This window comes from Acomys minous (assembly GCF_964271855.1).
Source record: "Acomys minous genome assembly, chromosome: 1".
Lineage (NCBI taxonomy): Eukaryota > Metazoa > Chordata > Mammalia > Rodentia > Muridae > Acomys > Acomys minous.
The window spans coordinates 102245238-102263882 of NC_140483.1; the positions used below are offsets into that span (position 1 = coordinate 102245238).

The following is an 18645-nucleotide window of genomic DNA, read 5'->3' on the forward strand; positions in this document are numbered from 1 at the left end:
CTTCCCAAGTTCTGGGATTAAGGAAGGGCACCTCTACACAGAGCAGTGAATTCCAATTCATTCAGTAAAACTTCATGCAATTGAACACTGATGAGGGAAGAGTATATACTAAAACTCCTAAGAAGAGTTTTCTCTGTGAGGATTCATGTCTTTTACTTAGAAGGAAAAAGACGCTATAGAAAGATGTTTCAAGAGACTGTACCATTCTTCTCTGAAGCACATTTGACCATGTCTCCTGGAGGGGGAGACCTGGTGGCACTCAGAGGAAGGACAGCAGGTTACCAAGAAGAGACTTGATACCCTATGAGCATATACAGGGGGAGGTAATCCCCCTCAGGAACAGTCATAGGGGAGGGGAATAAGGGGAAAAGAGGAGGGAGGGAAGAATGGGAGGATACAAGGGATGGGATAACCATTGAGATGTAACAAGAATAAATTAATAAAGGAAAAAAAAAGAAACAACAAAAAAAGAAAATTCTCAAGTTTTAGAATGAGACAAATTATACTAAACTTGAGAAAAGCTCCAAAAGTGAATCAAAGATTTTCATGTGTTTAAATTACACTTAAAATTTAAAAAAATAGGAAAAAGTATATAGCATGCTTAGAAAACTTCTCAAAATCTTTTCTTATCAGAAACAAAATTTATCATATTAGGCAAGTCACCATTGCATGAAATAAAGCATCATGTCATTGCATAAAAGAACATGCAACAGATTAGCCTCCTTTGAGGTATTTTCTGTGATAGCTGATAATTCTACTGCTTAACTTAAGCTACAAGTAAATGAACTTTTTATTTTGTATATATATAATAGAGTTGCCTGCATGTATTTAATTTCATGATGGGCGTGTCTGGTGCCTGCCAACTCCATAAGTGGGATTTGGATTCCCCTGTGACTGGAGATGCAGAAAGTAGTGATCTTCCACGTGGATACTGGGAATGAAATCCTGTTCTCTTGAAAGAGGAGTCAGTCCTTTTTAACCACTGAGCCATACGTCCAGCCCTGAGAACTAACTTTACATTTATATATACTTATTGAATCTATTGAAAATTCAAACTTTTATCAAAATGATTTAACTTTGAGTTTAGAGACTTTTCCCATGTTTTACACATAGAAAGTATAAGCTAAAATGAACTTTGAAAATAAGCATTTTTGAGGTGCACGCCTGTAATCTCAGCACTCAGGGAGGCAGAGGCTGGCAGTTCTTTCTGAGTTTGAGGCCAGCCTGGACTACAAAGCAAGTCCAGGACAGCCAAGACTACACACAGAGAAATCCTGGAGAGAGAGAGAGAGAGAGAGAGAGAGAGAGAGAGAGAGAGAGAGAGAGAGAGAGAGAGAGAAGAAAGGAAGGAAGGAAGGAAGGAAGGAAGAAAAAATCAGCATATCCTCTCCCATAAATTCTTCTATGATTGATCAAAGACACATTAATTCATTATTACAATTTCATTTCATCTGAGATAAAAGAACATTCAGGTTCTTACCCAATTGTCTGAACGCCATTTCTGTTGGATTTGATGAAGTAATGCTTCCTTCCTTGTCTAGTGACATCTACCCACCCGCCTTCGTTGTCTATTATCCCATAGTGGATGGCCGCCCGGCAGATACTGGATTGCTTTTAGAGAAGGAAGAGACAGGAGGACGTTAAAGAATCCAAGCTCTGTATGAAAAAGCGAATTACTGTTTATACAAATTTAACCTAAATAAATATTTCTGAGAAAAATATCTACATTTCATATTGCATTTTTCACATTAAAAATAGATACTGTGTGAAAAGATTATACTGCTAAATAATTTTCATGTCCTCTTACCATTTCATAATGTACACTCCCAATGACTTTAGCCTTACTGTCCAAGCAGCCAGCAGGGCACTCGTACCTAAGTGATAGAAAGACACTTTAGTTTCTCTGGACACGAGCACAGAATGGCCTATAGTTCTTTCATCTTGTCAGCTGATGTGGAGACTCACAGTGATACCTACCTGTTGCACGTGGTCCCTTTACACTGGTCTCGCAATCTCACTTCACAAGAAACGATCTGAGCTAAAAGGAAAACAAAAATACCCAAACAGTTTTAATAATTCTAAAGTTTCTAAAATGAATTTTGTTTTGTTTTGTTTCTTTTCTGGTTTTTCTTCTTCTTTTTTTTTTTTTAAGATTTATTTTATTATTATGTATACAGCGTTGTCTGCTTGTTTCCCTGCAGTCCAGAAGAGGGCACCAGGTTACATCATAGATGGTTGTGAGCCACCATGTGGTTGCTGGGGATTGAACTCAGGACCTTTGGAAGAGCAGGTGGTGCTCTTAACCACTGAGCCATCTCTCCAGCCCCTCTTTTCTGGTTCTTTGAGAAAGGGTTTCTCTGTGTAGTCCTGGATGTCCAGGAACTCACTCTACAGACCAGGCTGTGCCTTGAATTCAGAAACCCAGCGGCTCCTGCCTCCCAACTGCAGGGATTAGAGGAGGCATGTGCCACGGCTGCCCACCTAAGACATGCATTTTATATTCTGAAAATGTACAAACAAAACAAGGGCTGTTATCATGCAGGCAAAGCATATCTGCTATGTGGTTGAGGTCTTACACATCTGCTGCGTGCTGATGACTTCGTTCCTGTTACTGTCATCCGATCTTGTCCGAACATGCGTGTCATGGACCTGAGCCTGCTGCCTCTCAATTTCATTTGTTTCTTCTTCTCGAGGGGTGTAATACCTGTCTGACCCTTCTGTCACGGGGGAAAAGATTCAAAAACATGGGTTTTATTCACATGAACACAAATTAGAAAATAAATGCTTTTCTCTACTGTTAAGTAATTAAACGCTGAAAATTCAGTGCTCCTTTTTGCACAGGTTCCGACACAAAGTCCTGGTACCACACTGAAGTGAAATGCACACATCGGCCTTCAAGTCCTTGATTTTGTGTGTGTGTGTGTGTGTGTGTGTGTGTGTGTGTGTGTGTGTGTGTGTTGGTGACTAGCTAATATTCAGTGGACTCGTCTCTAATCTAGGTCCAATATGGTACCCAATAAAAACATCCCCGAAACGGTGGGAGTGCCCTTATTATTTGCTGTAGCATCAATTCCTGTGGACTTCTCGTGTTTTAGGATAAACTTCAAAATGCAAAGATTTTTAACTTTACGTAGAGAATAACGTTAAGCTTGGAATCTAACCCTTCCATGCCTGGATTGGCCTAAAACAAGAACTTGTCAGTGTCATGCTGAAAAAAAAAAAAAAAAACGTGCTTATTTTCCTTTATGCCCATCAACTCAGAACCTTGAAGAAAGCTGTGAATGCAAAGGAATGGCAGTTTTAGGAGGAACGCAGCAATCACCAGGGAGGGGCAGAAAGGTTGCAGATGGTGGATAGTAAAAAGACCATCACAATAGGAGGGCATGCTCCAAAGGGGGCTAGGAAATCAGACAGGGACATACAATAGGGGGGTAGAAATGGTGGTTCTTGTCTGCTCATCAACTCAAGGGAGGATTTAGTCACTAATGAATACAACACATGGCTCTCCATGGCCTCATGGATGCCAAAGACCATGACCTTTCACAAACCTTCATCATATACATTATCTCTTCAGGCATTATTAATAGGGCATTACATCTATATTTACAAGTTTCTGAGAGAGGATTTCTGCTATTTCAGGCTAGCCTTGAACTTGCTGTAGAGCTGAGCATAACACTGTACTCCCGAATTCTCCCACCTCTGCTTTCCTTGTGCTGAGATTGAAAGTGAGTGCTATTACTCCTCATGCTAGGGATGCAACCCAGGGCTTCTTGCCTTCTGCGCAAGCATTCTCCCGCTGGAGCTCTATACTCACATAGACTTAAGACTTCAGTTGTGTTTGAGACTACCCATATTATAAGCTCAGCAATACGGTCACACTTTTAATACTGCTTTTGCATAAGAAATACTGTCTATTGTGAGAAGTGGAGGCAGTCCATCTCACTGTGCATGCATGCATCTGATACGTAGAAACAAACTTTTGTCCAAACTCTCAAAGTAGTGAAAATGAATAGAATCAAATTGCCAAATCCTTAAAAATGGCAGTTAAGGAGAAAAGTCTCTACAATACATGAAAATGGCTTTTAAGATATACACAGTCACTCTAGGGTAGTGATAAAGTGTTAGGAGCAGTTACTAAAACTCTTGCTGCTGGGCTGGAGTCACATGGCCCTGTCGTTATGGATTTACTATAATAATCCTTCAAGAACAAGTTGAAAATAATTATTCATATTTAAAAAATTACTTCCACAAAATACTTGAACTACTGCTCTGGAAAGTACTCATGTGAGAACTAAATTGGGTTTAGACTTCCTTTTAATTTCTTGGCCCTGGAGATCCCACCTAGGGCCTCACAGACACTAAGCAAAGTCTGGCCTCTTACTGCACAATGATACAAAGCTGTACAAACAAAGGTTTCAAAGTGAAGAGTGCAGCCACATAACACTGACCTTTGTAGCACAAGTTTTCTCTACAGCCTCCTCCAAAACTGGGTGGGCAAGCAGAGCAAGGCCTTCCATGCTTGTAAGGTGCGTGGCCCCACCAGTTTCCCCTAAAGAGATGACCCACTCCATTAAGACATTGCAAACACCATGACATAAGCATAAGCACAGCGTAATGACGCAGGCATCCTTAAATAAAGACCTTTATCTATGTTTACTATGCATTTCCTTTGGTCTAGGCTTACATTCAGTTTTATGTCTCATAACTTTTGGAAACTTTCAAAGTCACTTGTCATGAATGCTATTAAAATATATAAGAATCAAACATGTACAGAAAACAGAATTTTCACCTATCTCATGTATACTAATAACTTGAATCTGAGACATTTTAACAGAATCACCCATGTCTTCTTTAAACAGGTAAAGTATATATTTCTCAATTAATATGTAGCTTAAAAATCTCACATCAAAACTAATAATATGAACTAGAATAGCATAGTGAGTGAAGCTGAAAACATAAAAATAAGTTTTATGTCTTTAGGTTTCAATTCTCCCATTCCTTTTAAGCACTGACTTACGTATTCAGCAACTGTGATCACTGCCATGGGTGATAAATGAATTAACGCAAATACTCTAGGACTAAAGCTTGAAACTGCAACATATCAGGACTATAAAGTTATTTTCACATTAAGAAACCTTTCCATGAGAAACTCGTGCGTTGTCTACTCACTTGGGAGAATAATTGCACACCAAGTAGACTGCCTTGGGCCATATCTGCCCCCAGATGTTCATGTTGTGGCACAGGTTGATGGCACAGCCTATCCTGCTACTAGTTGCCCACACCACCTGTGGTAGGAAGAAGAGAAGCTGAAGGCAGGCTAAGATGAAACGAGACAGCAGGGCATCCAAGAGAAATGGATAAAAACAGTGCTGCAGAAGCCAAGACTGATCATCCATACTGGAGTGAGAAGTGCCAAATGTGGTTTTTTTGTTTGTTTGTTTGTTTTTGTTTTTTGTTTTTTTGCCTGAGATTTTGTTTATGCTTGTTATTCAATTTATAAAAGAAATTTACTGTCAAATAGCTCTCTGTGCAATACAATGCCAGCATTTTCAAAGCACAATCTTACTAAATAATTCAAAGTTACATCTCCATCTTATGCTATGTACATTTCTATAAAGAACCTTACTAACTAAAGTAACAGAAACCTGTATCTCAAACAAGAAGTAAACATACAATGCTCAGAACCCCTCCATTTAAAAAGGCAGGACAGCAGTGACCTTTGTCTACTTGAGCCTGCCTGCCTTTGTTTGACTTAAAGATTAGGAATACATGCAATGCTAAATGTGAATGTGAGGTATAAAATTGATAAATAGGTTTTTAAAATTCTGCATATATATGTCAATCATAAATTATATTTTTAGTATCAAATTGATTTCAAAGAGGGTAAACTGCTCCTTGACAACATTTATTGAGGTCATAATAAACTATTTTACATATGAAGTCATTTAAATAACCTTTTAAAGAAAGATTTTGGACTTCTGTGACAGCATTGTTGCTCGTGGAAATATTTATGTCTCTGGCATGGGATTAGCTACAAAACATATTTTATCAAACCATCACATTAAACAAGTAAATAAATAAAAGGCACATGTTTATATATTCGCCAGTAGTTATAGTAACTGAATCTGGAGGAAGGAACTTTAGATGTCACAAAGCATTACCTGAGTGTAGTGCGTACAAACAGGGCCAGAGCATCTGAAAGGACAGTAAGGGTTGCACTCGTGCTCATACGGGTAGCTAAAGTCTCTCACTTCATCGTACCATGCTTGTACATGAAAAGTAGGGGGTCGATATCTGTTAAAAGAAAAAAAAATAAAACCAATTTAGATTGACAAGGCTTGACAGAAAGTTTCTTCTGGGTAAGCCACAAATCTTAAATATACAAATGAGACAAGAATAAGCTCGCAAATTCTTGTAGGATAGTTGAGCTTTCTGTTCCGTGACTAGCTCTTGCAATCCTAGGCACCAAACATTACAAAGATTGCAGTGATGTATTAATCGAGGTTTCATTCCTGACATTTGCGTTTCCGGAAATAAAAAGCTGCGTTTTCCACTACCTTCCCCAGTGTGCTCCCAAATTCTGTCCAATGGAGGGCAGCAGGCTGGCAGGTCCATGCTCCCAGAGACATGTTTCAGCCCAGGATTCCGCAGATCTTTCCAGCTCCACATCCCACGTCTACAGGACAAACAGAAACAAAATGCAGGCATACGATGGATGTGCACACTGAGCACTCCTTCAAATGTGCATCGCTGGGTTCTTGTTCTCTCCCTGCATTATTAAGTGAACACATGGGTTTGGGATTTCCCTTTATCTGTCACCTAGAGTTTTTTCTTCAGTAGCTTCCTACTCCACTTCCTTGACTACAGCTGTTCCTCTTAGAATGGGCCTACACATTTTAGAAGTGCCACAGTGATCACAAATGCATTTGCCTGACTCTTCTCCCTTAGCCAACACGATTCCACAGGTAGCCAGAGGAAGGATCCCTTATCACGCAGCATGTTATACCTGCAGGACTTGATCATGGTCTCAGCATCCTTTGGTTATGTGCCAGGCAGAATTCTATTCTTGGCTTGCTATCCTCCATTACATAATATGGTCTCTGGGTTACGTCTCCAACTTTCCCAGAAGTAAACTCCACCCTCTCTGATGCTCTCTGAGCTTGGCTAATTCCTTTGTTTTGGCACTTTTACCAAGCATGGTAATGTTTATTTACATGACAACCTCTCCCAAGATAGGATGAGTTGCCTGGAGATAGTCATTAAACCCCTGCTGGTACCTTTAGCCTATTTTCTGTGTTCATTAAATAGACACAGTGATGAACATATGTTGGATACCTGAAAAAATAATGAATCTGATTAGGATAGAGTATAGGATATTCTTATTTACAAAATTCAATGAAGGTAGACTGGCTCATTTAAAATAATTTACAAAGAATCAAACTATAAACTGATAACTTAATGAACTTTTACAATTTCTGGATTTAGTATTCAAGGTGTTCCTGAGGAAAAACATAGTCTCTGCACTAGAAATAATATTAAAATAACAAAACTCCAAAGAATTGAGCTCATTGGAACTTTCAGAAATGGACTCCACATGATAAGAGGACAGGAAAACAGTCCCAGAAGTGGAACACTTGAACAATTTAAGAGACAGGGCTGCTAAGAGAAGACAGTACAAAATAATACAGAGATGTTTAAATACCTCAAAGTTGATGGGTGTCTGATGTTAAAATGTCAGAAAAAAAGAAATGGTGGAAGAGTACAGTTACCACAAGGGGATAGAGAATAAAAAGCATGCGCCTGTGTATTCCTCTGGTGGAATTTCAGAAGATTGCAATGTGTACACCAAGATGATAGTTATATGCGTGGCAAGTAGACTGTAAAAACATACAAAGACAGTTCTAATGAAAGATATCGCTTGAAGGTATAAAATTTTCAGTCAACTCTGAAGACATTAATGACTTCAGAGCAATGATGTAGAACAATGAGAGTAATGAAAAATAATTAGAGCTGGAAGGAAGGAAAACAGTGAGGTACTGTGTTTTCTTTAAGCTGAGAAAAATAAATCCTAGAGGCTAAAGAAAAACCAGTGACAAGTTCAACTGATATTGATTACAATATCAATGAGATTCCAGGCGTAGATGAGCAATGTTGTCACCAAGAGAGCAAGACATGAGGCTGGCCAGGTAAGAAGGCATGGATAAGAGCAACTCCAGATCAGGGACGGAGAAATTTGGCCAAGTAGGTTAGAGAGAGAGAGAGGAAAGCAATATTGTCCCAATATTTGACTTCTCCAATATTTTAGGAGAGATGGCAGAGAAACTAAGAAAGGTGAGATCATGGTCCAAGAAGCCTTGTTTGCTCTGATCGGCTTTAGAAGCTGAGAGAACCCGAATATGCACAGGTTGAATGATCTCAAGAACCCCTCAGTCTTCGTACACATGCATGCACACACACACACACACACACACAGGTGTACGTGTACATGCCTTCACACACATTCATATATGCACAGGCACACACACTCACACACATGCACAAACACACATAGGTATGGGAATCTTTCTTCCTCATTCATAGCATTTTTCATAATGAGTATTTCTTCCATTCCAATTGTGTTTTTAAAATATGGAAAATGTTTTCACAGAAACAAAGTAAAATTTTACAGTAAGTGACTATATTCTTATTAGAGTATACTTTTATTATTTACCACAAATACCAAAATCTCTCTATATCAAATAAATAGTAAAAAAAAAAAAAAGATAAACAAAATTTGATTATCACTAAAAGCTCTATTTTAATTTTGGATTAATAGAAAATAATCCGAATTAGCATAGACATCAGAAGTATATACTACCAATAAATATTTAGCAGGTAAGTACTTCATTTGATGATATAAATATGCTGCAATTTAATTTCATTATTTGCTTAATTAAAATTACACACTTTAACTTATTATACAAAGCATCATTCACTTCACTGTTTTTATCTCCAACAAAAAAATTACACAAGAAAAATGAACTTGGATGGGGAAAACACTATCTTTCTTTTGTATCCAGAGCACTGGAAAAATGATTACTTCTCCAAAACAATCAGGCTTCCAGACGGAGTCACCTGGAAAGTAAAATGTCTTTAAGAGAGAAAAAAGTTTTGCCTCCAATTTTGAAACTCGGGTTTTCCTACAGTGCTTTAAATCACATTGCAAAAACCACACTAATCCATTGGTTTTCCCAGCAGGCTAACCTCATGCTAAGGGACATCCAGAAATAAGGGGAGAAAACACAGATAGAAACTTACATGACTAAAAAACATAGAGTCTGTTGTGTTGGTTTTTAAATACTCAGCCTACACGAGGCACTGTACATTTCTTGTCTCTCCCTTTCAATCAGATCCGCAGGGGCTTAGTTCTAACAAATAGAATGAGGTCCTGAGAACCCTGGGGCTAGGCTATGAAACGGAGCTTCTATTTGGATCTCTTTTCAGATACATCTTGACTAACTTGAGCCAACACATTATGCAGCCCAACCACAGGGGAAAATTGGCGGGAAGGACACTGTGGAGAGACCACACAGAGGGATCAGCAGCTGTGAGATTTCTTGGCCCAGGCTTGAGCCTGGAGAAGAGTACAGACCCTCAGGTGATGGTGGCCCAGGTCCAGTAAATAAATGCCTCACACCCACCACCCCCTCCTGAGGACCACCCAGAGGAGTCCACAGAAATGTCCGGGAGACTCTCCTGAAGGCCAGCTTCTTCTCGCTTTGCACTTGACTGTATACTCTGGGCTGAGTGGTTTTCCATAGAAACTGGAACTTTAGAGAGAGAGGATACAAACCTGCTTCTCAACTCACAAATTTGTGTCTTACAAAACAGTGTTTATATCTGTTATATGGAAAGGGAAATAAAATTTAAAATGTGCTCAAACCTGTTAGGCTAACCTTCCTTAACTATAAATACCTATCGGATGAAATACAAGGTAGCTCAGAAAGCTGGCTTACAGACTAAAATCTCTTCATTCAGTACATATTATAGAGAAATCATACATGTACATATACATATATATGCATATATATACATATATAATAACAATTAGTGAAAATAAGTGGCCATGAGTCTGAAAAAGGATCAAGGACAGGCATATGGGAGGTCTTGGATATAGTGAAGTAAAGGGGTAAATGAAGTATTGGTATTATAATCCCAAAAAATACATTTTTTAAAAGTATCAACTATTTTTTCTTAACCCATTGAAAACAAGAGTCAAAAGTCAACAAAATTTATAATTTATCATTTATAATACATTCATATGAACATATATTCATAAATCATATTTGAATATAAGTATTACAGCAGAAAATAATGTAACTAAATTTAGTTTTAAATCAATATTCAATAAACATTCATTGTTAATAAGTTTAAAGCTATTGTTTATCAAATTTAATTATACCTAAGTGTCTAGGTGAAAACTGATAATGTAAATTTTAAAAATTTTCCAAATAATATACTGAAAATACAGCTGTACTGGAAGAATTACTACTAAAGCCTAATGACAGCATGGTACATGTTATATACCATTTTATAGTACATGTGTATTTTCACTCTACATGATATTTCAGGCTTTAAGACTGCCAATAATTCATACCCATGCTATTTAAATGTAGGTTAGACTCTACATATTTCTATTTAACTTATGGTTTGTAAATCAAATCAAGATGGCTTAAGACGCTTTTTTTTTCTTCCTCTGAACTATTCACCCAGCACTAATTTGAAGTCAACCTATACTAAAATTACCATTTCTTCATAAAATGGGTACATGGGGTATGTAAAAAAGAAAACATGGTTATTTCCCCACTACATATATAACACACACAGCCCTATGGGGAGGAACTGTGATGCATTCCTTCCTATTTGGGGATGACTTAGGTTATAAGTCTTGCGCCTCCCTTGTTCCAAAGGACTCTGTAGAGAGATGGAACATGCGGAAGGCTCACAGGCTGGAGAGAAAGCAACATTAAACCGAGGCAGTGGATGTTACAGCAGGGTGTTCAGCAAATTACAGAGACATGAGGTGTGTTTCTCTTAAAAGCAGCTTTCAAAGAAACCCTCGATGACAGTACAGAAAGCAGCAACCTAACCATTTGGAACAATTTCTTTTCATTGTACCACATTTAATTTCTGAAATGGAAATTTAATATGCAGGTAAACTCAAAAGACATTATCAGTGGTCTGCTTTTACACAAACACCATGTTCAACACCAAAGGCATGCGTGTAGTCAGGGCAGATTGTCCTCATGGGGCAGAGAAGATAGTGATCTGATACCATCTGTACATTTGTCTATACAATTTGTACTTGTTAGTCTCCTGTTACTGCAAAGGCCTTTATAAAACAACCTCCCTTGTTGCAGCCCCTCTACCGCTTCCACTATCAAACTTTAAAGGGCTTCTTGTCAAAATGCAAATTATGATTCAGTTGTACAGAAGATGTTATGACATGCCCAACACATGAGCCAGGACAGTGAGAACACAGAGCAGCAGGGTCCATACCTGTCCATTCACATTTCTTGAATGCTATAGATAAATTAGTGCTTCTCCAACAGGACTGTGCATTTTTTTCTTCTTCTCCTGAATTATTCAAAGATTTCCCCCAAAGTACCGTGCACTTCAACATTGCCTTTCCCGCACCGCCCTCTCAATCTGCTTAAACACACAATTTACCCATTGTTATGTTTTTCTTCTTTTTCTGGCTCCATTATTCTGGATCTTAATTCCCAACGGAGAATTTTCAAACCACAACCCTGTTGCGCGTGTCCTCTGAGGCTCTGTGATTCCCAATATGGAAACTGGCTCAGAGAAGACCTAACTGTCCAAGTGGGCTTCTTGCTTCTCATCTCACCAGATGCCCAAGAGCAGGCAATAACTTGGTCCAGAGACAGCGAGCCCACATTTTCCTGCCTCAAACATGGTTGAGGAAGTCAAGTGCAAGTGGTAGAGTAACCACAATGCACTGGCGTTACACAAAAATAAAGCCCACCAACTTGAATGTTTTGTGTGAATGCTATTACCTTTTTACAGACTCTCTGGTAAACCAAAGACTACGATGCCTTCATTATTTTAATTGACATTTAAATAAGAGGAGATTGGTTTGGACTACAGACGTTGCTTGTGGTCAAGAGCATTGGCTACTCTTTGCTGGGCTTGAGTAGGACCTGGGCTTGATTCCTAGCACCCCTTGGCAACAACCAGCCATCTGTAACTCCACTTCCAGGGGACTAAAGCTCTCTTCTGGCCTTTGGAGGGAGGCACTCTATGCATGTGGTACACAGAGATGCATGTAAGCCAAACAGCTATACACATAAAACTTGTCTTTTTTTTTTTTTAAAGAAAAGAGTAGTTTATTTTTTTTAAGTCTTTTCTCAAATAACAGCTAATTTATTTGGTTTTCTACAATTAAATAATGAGTGTTATTTAGTTCTCTGATACAGTGTAATTGTTAAAGAAAAACCTTTGACTCAATACAAACCCTTTTTACTTTTCAAAGTGCTTTCAGACTACTGGTACAAAAGATCACAGTGGTTTCCACAATTTTAGTGTCTACAGAGGTTTGTTGTGCTCTGGAACCATACACCTAACCACAATGAAAAGTACCTGAACCCATGGATTTTTATTTCAGTAGGACCAAAGAACTGTAACCTTAAGGAAAAAGCTCAATGGATCCATACACCATACATAAAGTACTCATTGAAGAACAGAGTAGTTTAATCTTTAAAAAGTAACTAGGAAAATCTTTCAGTAATTAAAAAACTATAGTCTAGGGTAAAACATTTGTTAAGGTAAAGCACTTACTACTTAGCATAATGACCCTCATTCAGATTTTTGCAATCCACGTAAAAATCTGGAAGCAGCAAGAATATTTAATCCCAGTTCTGGGAAGGTGGAGACAGGAGATCACTGCAGTTTGCTGGCAAGGCAGACTAGATGAGTCTGAATTTCAAGGGACACTGAGATGTTGTCCCCACAATAAGATGGTTAATGATAAAAACACCCACTGTTGACCTCCAACCTCTATATACACTTGCCTACACACACATGTGTACACAAATGCAAAGTTATATTCTAAAAACCCAAACAAAACAACAATACTTAACTTATTAGTTCTTACATCTTGATTTGTGGATATGGGATCAATTTGTAACAATGATTTTATTCAATAGGTTTGTTTACTTACAGCCAAATACATTTCAGAAAGTCAAACCTAGAAAATGCATGATGGGAAAAATTCTCACAATAATTTATAATATTTATTTACATATTAGTTTTTAAATTTACATATTATACTAGTTACTTTGCTCATCACTAGGACCAAGACCCATTCTTAATGACCCCTCTCTGCCAGCTGGCCTTCAGGTGACATAACTCTTATAACTGCCACTATACCACCAGCTGATGGCCAGTTCTCAAGCCAACACATGAGATGTGCGTGGCATTTCACAATCAAACAGTAATTACTGATATCTTAGGTATTTGAAAGAGAAGGAAAAGTGAATTGTTTCTATTTAGTGTACTTGAAAGAGCCTAGTTTATTTTATAAAGGATTAAAATATTAAAAACCTCTTTCTTGGATAAATTAGTAAAACAATGCTTATGGAAATAATGAAACTGAAACCAAAATTTAACAAAAACCAAACCAAACAAAAACAAAACAAAAAAACAAACTTCCATTTAAACCAAAGACTGATATTAGAAACATTCAAATGCAAGTTTCCATGTCTCCGACAAAACTGCTCTATTCTACTCTTAGATTTTCTACACTATTATGTTTACATTGAATGCTGTCTGTATCAATAAGTCTTATCTAAAGGTATGTTTACAGCCAGTGACAGCTACATAAATCCTATACTCCCAGTTTTCCTTAACTTCTAGGAGAATTAAAACCAGTTTAAGAAGCTGAATATTTTCTATAAGACTTTTAGGGATTACTGAGAAAGAATTTTCCCTGAACAGCTAAATAATGATTGATAATACTATACAAGGACTATGATGATTTATTTGTATGAGTATGTATATACATATATATGCACACATACATACGAACACACACACACATATATATACAAACGCATATATAGTGGATATGAATATAATGGATTTTAGATATTTCTATTTGATCATCTGAGAAAAATTATGGTAAGCAGCCTCCATTTATCTCTATGCTGCCATGTTAGGCCCTGATGCGATGTTCTGTGCCTCAAATGGCTCTGCTCACATTGAGCTGTTTCTTAACTTAACTTATTTGCCTTGGATTCTGGCTGTATCTAATCAGTGGAAGACACTGTTAGTCAGAGAGTATATGTGTATGTATACACACACACACACACACACACACACACACACACACACACACACACACTCATTCATTCTCTATTCCGAGCCATGTCCTTGCCCAAGATGACTGTTTCCTCCCATGCAGCTATGCCCAGGCCACATTAGGCTATGATACCACATCTAAATCTGAGCCCCGTGAGACAAGTGAACTTACCGTTGCTCAAATCCCACTCACCCTTGACTCCACCAAGATCCTTGCATAGAAGAAGCAAAGACACTGCTTCAAATGTTCTCCTGCCACACCCTCTTCATTTCTATCTCTCAGACTCAGCTGATGGATTTGCTCTAGAGCTCACTATGGAAACCAAAAGAATTCGCATGAAAATAATCCCTGTTTGTTATTAAATGAATCCAATGGTTTCCACAGTGCCCTCAGATATGTGGCCGAAATGAACAAATTGAAATTGTAGCAAATTATTTCTCCCTCCTATGCAAGGTCCTTCCCTCGATACACTTCCTCTTCAGCTGAAGAGCAAAGGCTTTCTCAACTTGTCCATTAGTTGTCCTCTTGTTTCTTCTCTGGTAACCATAACAGCATCTCAGGGGTTAAGATGTTTACCACCTGCTCTGCCCAATCTTTTTATCCCTCCAATATGGTATCTGGGCACTACTCACTACTGACATTCATTAACATGGATGATGGAATTACTGTTCATTTGTCGCCTTCACCTTAGGAGCTTTTTAAAAACACTGAAAAGCTATTGACTTTGTTATCTCTCCTCGTGCCATAAGAGAAAGAAAGCTGTCTCTGCCATCTGTTCCTCGGTGTCTTTGCTTCCCTTTCCTTTTGGTTTAACACCCATCTATCACACTCTGGGCCCAATCCAAAGCATTTAATCCCTTGTCCATATGATCTTGTCTTTGACTCAGGCTGTTTCCCGCTCAGCTGGGATAACTCCTAACAACAACTACAACCATCACACTGTTTTTAATCTAAGCCCCACCTCTTCACTGAACACAAAATGTCATTAAGGGTGGTATGTCACATCAAACTTAGTCTACTCTTGAAAGACCCTGTGACTTCATCTTCACTTTCTCTTGGTTTTTTTTTGTTCTGCCACAGAAAATGCTTTAATTAATCATCAAGAGGCTGTGCATGCTGAACATAAACTCAGATTCTTCCTTAGCCTTTGTCCTTCCATGTAAAGTGAGTCAACGGTATCATCAATGAAACACATTCTGAAACCCCCTGTGTCACCCCATCTTATCAGTCTCATGGTGGCCCAAACCATCTCACCTAGTGTACAGTGCAGTCTTCCTAACTTAACTCTGTTTTCTATCACACCATGTTCTACTAGATAAACAGAATATTTTTATGACATTTCACAACATTTCAATAAAAACTTATCAGTCCCTTAAAAGAAACTGTTCGCTGGTTTTGCATTTATTGTATTACAGAATACAATCATCCTGTTATATTTTTACTTGAGACACAATGATTCTAGCCAATGCTTATGTAACCACACTATTTTTACTACCCTAGTTATTCAAGGGCATTGACTCACCTAAGATTGCTTCAGAAAACTCTGATCTTATTCTTGAGTAACAGATTTTGTATATGGTGTTCCTTCTTACTAGTACAATGGCCCCTGCACCTGTGTTTAGCCGATGCATTGTAATCTAGTTGCAAATGAAAAGACTTAACAAGCTTTAATAATTATAGCAGGGTAGTTTCATGTCTATTATTTTTTTCTCTTATCACTAGGCTTATGTTTGTGAACTTGTTGAATTTTCAAACATTAATACATTTCTTAGACTCAAATACAACATCTGAAGCAAAAAATGTACAGCCAGTATCTACTGGATATGATACATTTGGAAACACAGATATATTGACACAGATAAGTTGTTTAAGCCATTATCATAGCTTTGTCACATACTCCTAAAATTATAAAGACAAGAGATACTCAGAAAAAGGTTGACAGATAACTTACATCAGTGGTTCTCAACCTGTGGATCACACCCCATTTTGGGATCACGTGGCAGCTATCCTGCATGCCAGATATCTACATTACAATTCATAACAGTAGCAAAATTACAGATATGAAGTAGCAACAGAGTAATTTTATATGTGAGTGTCATGACAGCCTGAGGAGCGGCATTAAAAGGTTCAGAGCATTACGATGGCTTGAAACCATTGCCTTAGGGAGACTTGTTACAATATTGCTATCAATGAAATCCTGCGTAATGCTGTGATCATATAAACCCCTAAGAGAAATGTGTGAGGAAACATAATTTGCAAAACAGCAAAGAGAGAATAATCCTGAATTAGTGTCATTCATGACTATAATTACATTTAAATAAATGAATATATAAATTGTATTATATACATGAATATTTTCAATTTCTTATGAAGGCTCACAATGGGGACAACCGAATATGGAAAGAAACTGAATTTTCTTATAAACTCACTAAATTTGAGATATGATCTCTAACTGAAGTTGAAAATTTTTGGTTTGAAAAGGTTTACCACTGTCACTACCCTCAGCCTATATCAGCTGCTGATTTGGAAAGAGAATGAAAAATCATGCTAATTTCTTCCACCTAATCTTTGAACGAGCCTTGGGCTATCTCAAGTCTCCAGTGGCCTTGTTCTTGTTTCCTTTGAGAGCTTTAAGCACCATTTGCAAGAATTAATTACCCTTCTGCTTTCCTCCATTCTGTGTTCAGTCCAACCCAACCCCCCCCCCCCGCCTCCTCCTGCTTCCTAACTCCCTTGTCTTTGCAGTTCCTTCCACTCTATCCACACCTCCAGTCTCCAAGACCTCAAGTCTTGAATATCTCTACCTATGAGGATCTTTGCTCTCCCCCTGACTTTACTGTCTGAATGTGCATGAGCCATAACTTCATGCTGTAGACAGGACATCATTATTCCTACGGCTGCATGTCTAAAACCACATTTAAATAAATTCACTTGGATATCTACAGTGTCCAACAATGCATTCTAGTTTCCTCTGACCCATCTACACAAACAGTTCCTCAAGCACACGCAAGCCATTTGCCACATGTAGAGCATAAAAACAAAAACAAAAACAAAAACGATGTTAAATGTTCTGCCCATGACAGCACAATGATGATCTGGATGGAAATTGGTCTCTGTGATGTTCTGCATTGCATGTTAAAGTCTCCATCCTTTATTACAGAAGAAGTAAGAAACAAACTGGTATGTTGAAAGAGGAGGTCAGACAGGGTAAAACAAACAAACAAACAAACAAACAAACATAAAACAAAAAACTGCTAACCACTCTATCCTGGTAAAGGAAGAGGCAGAGTGTGCGTTCTGCCTCCTTAAATCTCTAGGGATTGTATTGAACCATGTAATCAGTGACTTCTAGAATTTTCACAACATTCTGAAAGTCCTTGCAAGTTTGTAGGATGTATAATGTTTTCCATTCATATCTAAACCACAGTGGAAACTGCCACTAATCTTCAAAAGTCTACATCAGGCTTGGATAGACAGGTCTTTCACAAGGAGAGGGAATTCTGTCTCCTGGCTGCCTGCTAGCCTAGTCAACCCTATGTATCTTGGAACAAGGCTTCTTTTTATTTTTCAGGATGAATTAACTGCAAAGAGGTAATATTCATATTCCTGCCACTTTTCATCACATTCGCATTGCAAGCCACTCCTGGTTACTATCAACTTAACAAATGCTGCCACACCTAAATATATTGTTGCATACCATTGGGTTTCAGCCACCTAAAACCCATTGCAAGTGAAGCCTGGAACAATCCTAAAAATTCCTCCCTCCCCCATGTAAAGGCTCAGAACGGCTCTTAGTACTGATGAAAAGGAGCCAATATCATCCCTCCTAACTGAATCTGTATTTCCATTTTCTATACCACTTCCCAGGCACAGTCAGCCACACAGAGCAGCATGCTGAGTTAAGAGAGTTAAGAGTTTCACGCAGGGGTTAAAACTTGTATTGGCTACCAAGCTCTAGCTATTGCCTGGTTTATAGGCATCTCTCAAGGCATGCTGAATGGAGGAATGGATGGCAGCACAATCCTCAGCCCCTGCACCCTTCTCTCAAAAGCCTAGGCAAGTAGCTTATATTTGAGAGAGAACCTGTGAGAGTATCCTGAACTACAGCGTGTTACTCTGTGAATTAAAACTTTCGCTGCTGTGTTCTTTCTTTCTCCAGTGTTGCCATCAGAATGGTAAAACTTCCAGAGAGAAAATTACATTAATTTTAAAGTGCTAATTTCTTTACAAAAATGTTGGTCCTATGAACTTTAGATTTTTGTAGCTAAAGATACTTTTATGAATAT

General features: G+C 38.2%; 1 protein-coding gene across 1 annotated transcript in view; it reads right to left on the minus strand.

Moving 5' to 3' along the window:
- CRISPLD1 (cysteine rich secretory protein LCCL domain containing 1) overlaps positions 1–18645 on the minus strand; it is a 36885-nt gene that overhangs the window by 12091 nt on the left and 6149 nt on the right. Inside the window, exons 3-10 of the mRNA XM_084765447.1 lie at positions 6558–6676; positions 6162–6294; positions 5170–5285; positions 4449–4549; positions 2577–2717; positions 1978–2038; positions 1808–1874; positions 1481–1611 (exon numbers count right to left, since the gene is read on the minus strand). Of these exons, the coding sequence (XP_084621573.1) occupies positions 1481–1611; positions 1808–1874; positions 1978–2038; positions 2577–2717; positions 4449–4549; positions 5170–5285; positions 6162–6294; positions 6558–6676 (869 nt within the window). The remainder of the gene's footprint in view (positions 1–1480; positions 1612–1807; positions 1875–1977; positions 2039–2576; positions 2718–4448; positions 4550–5169; positions 5286–6161; positions 6295–6557; positions 6677–18645) is intronic.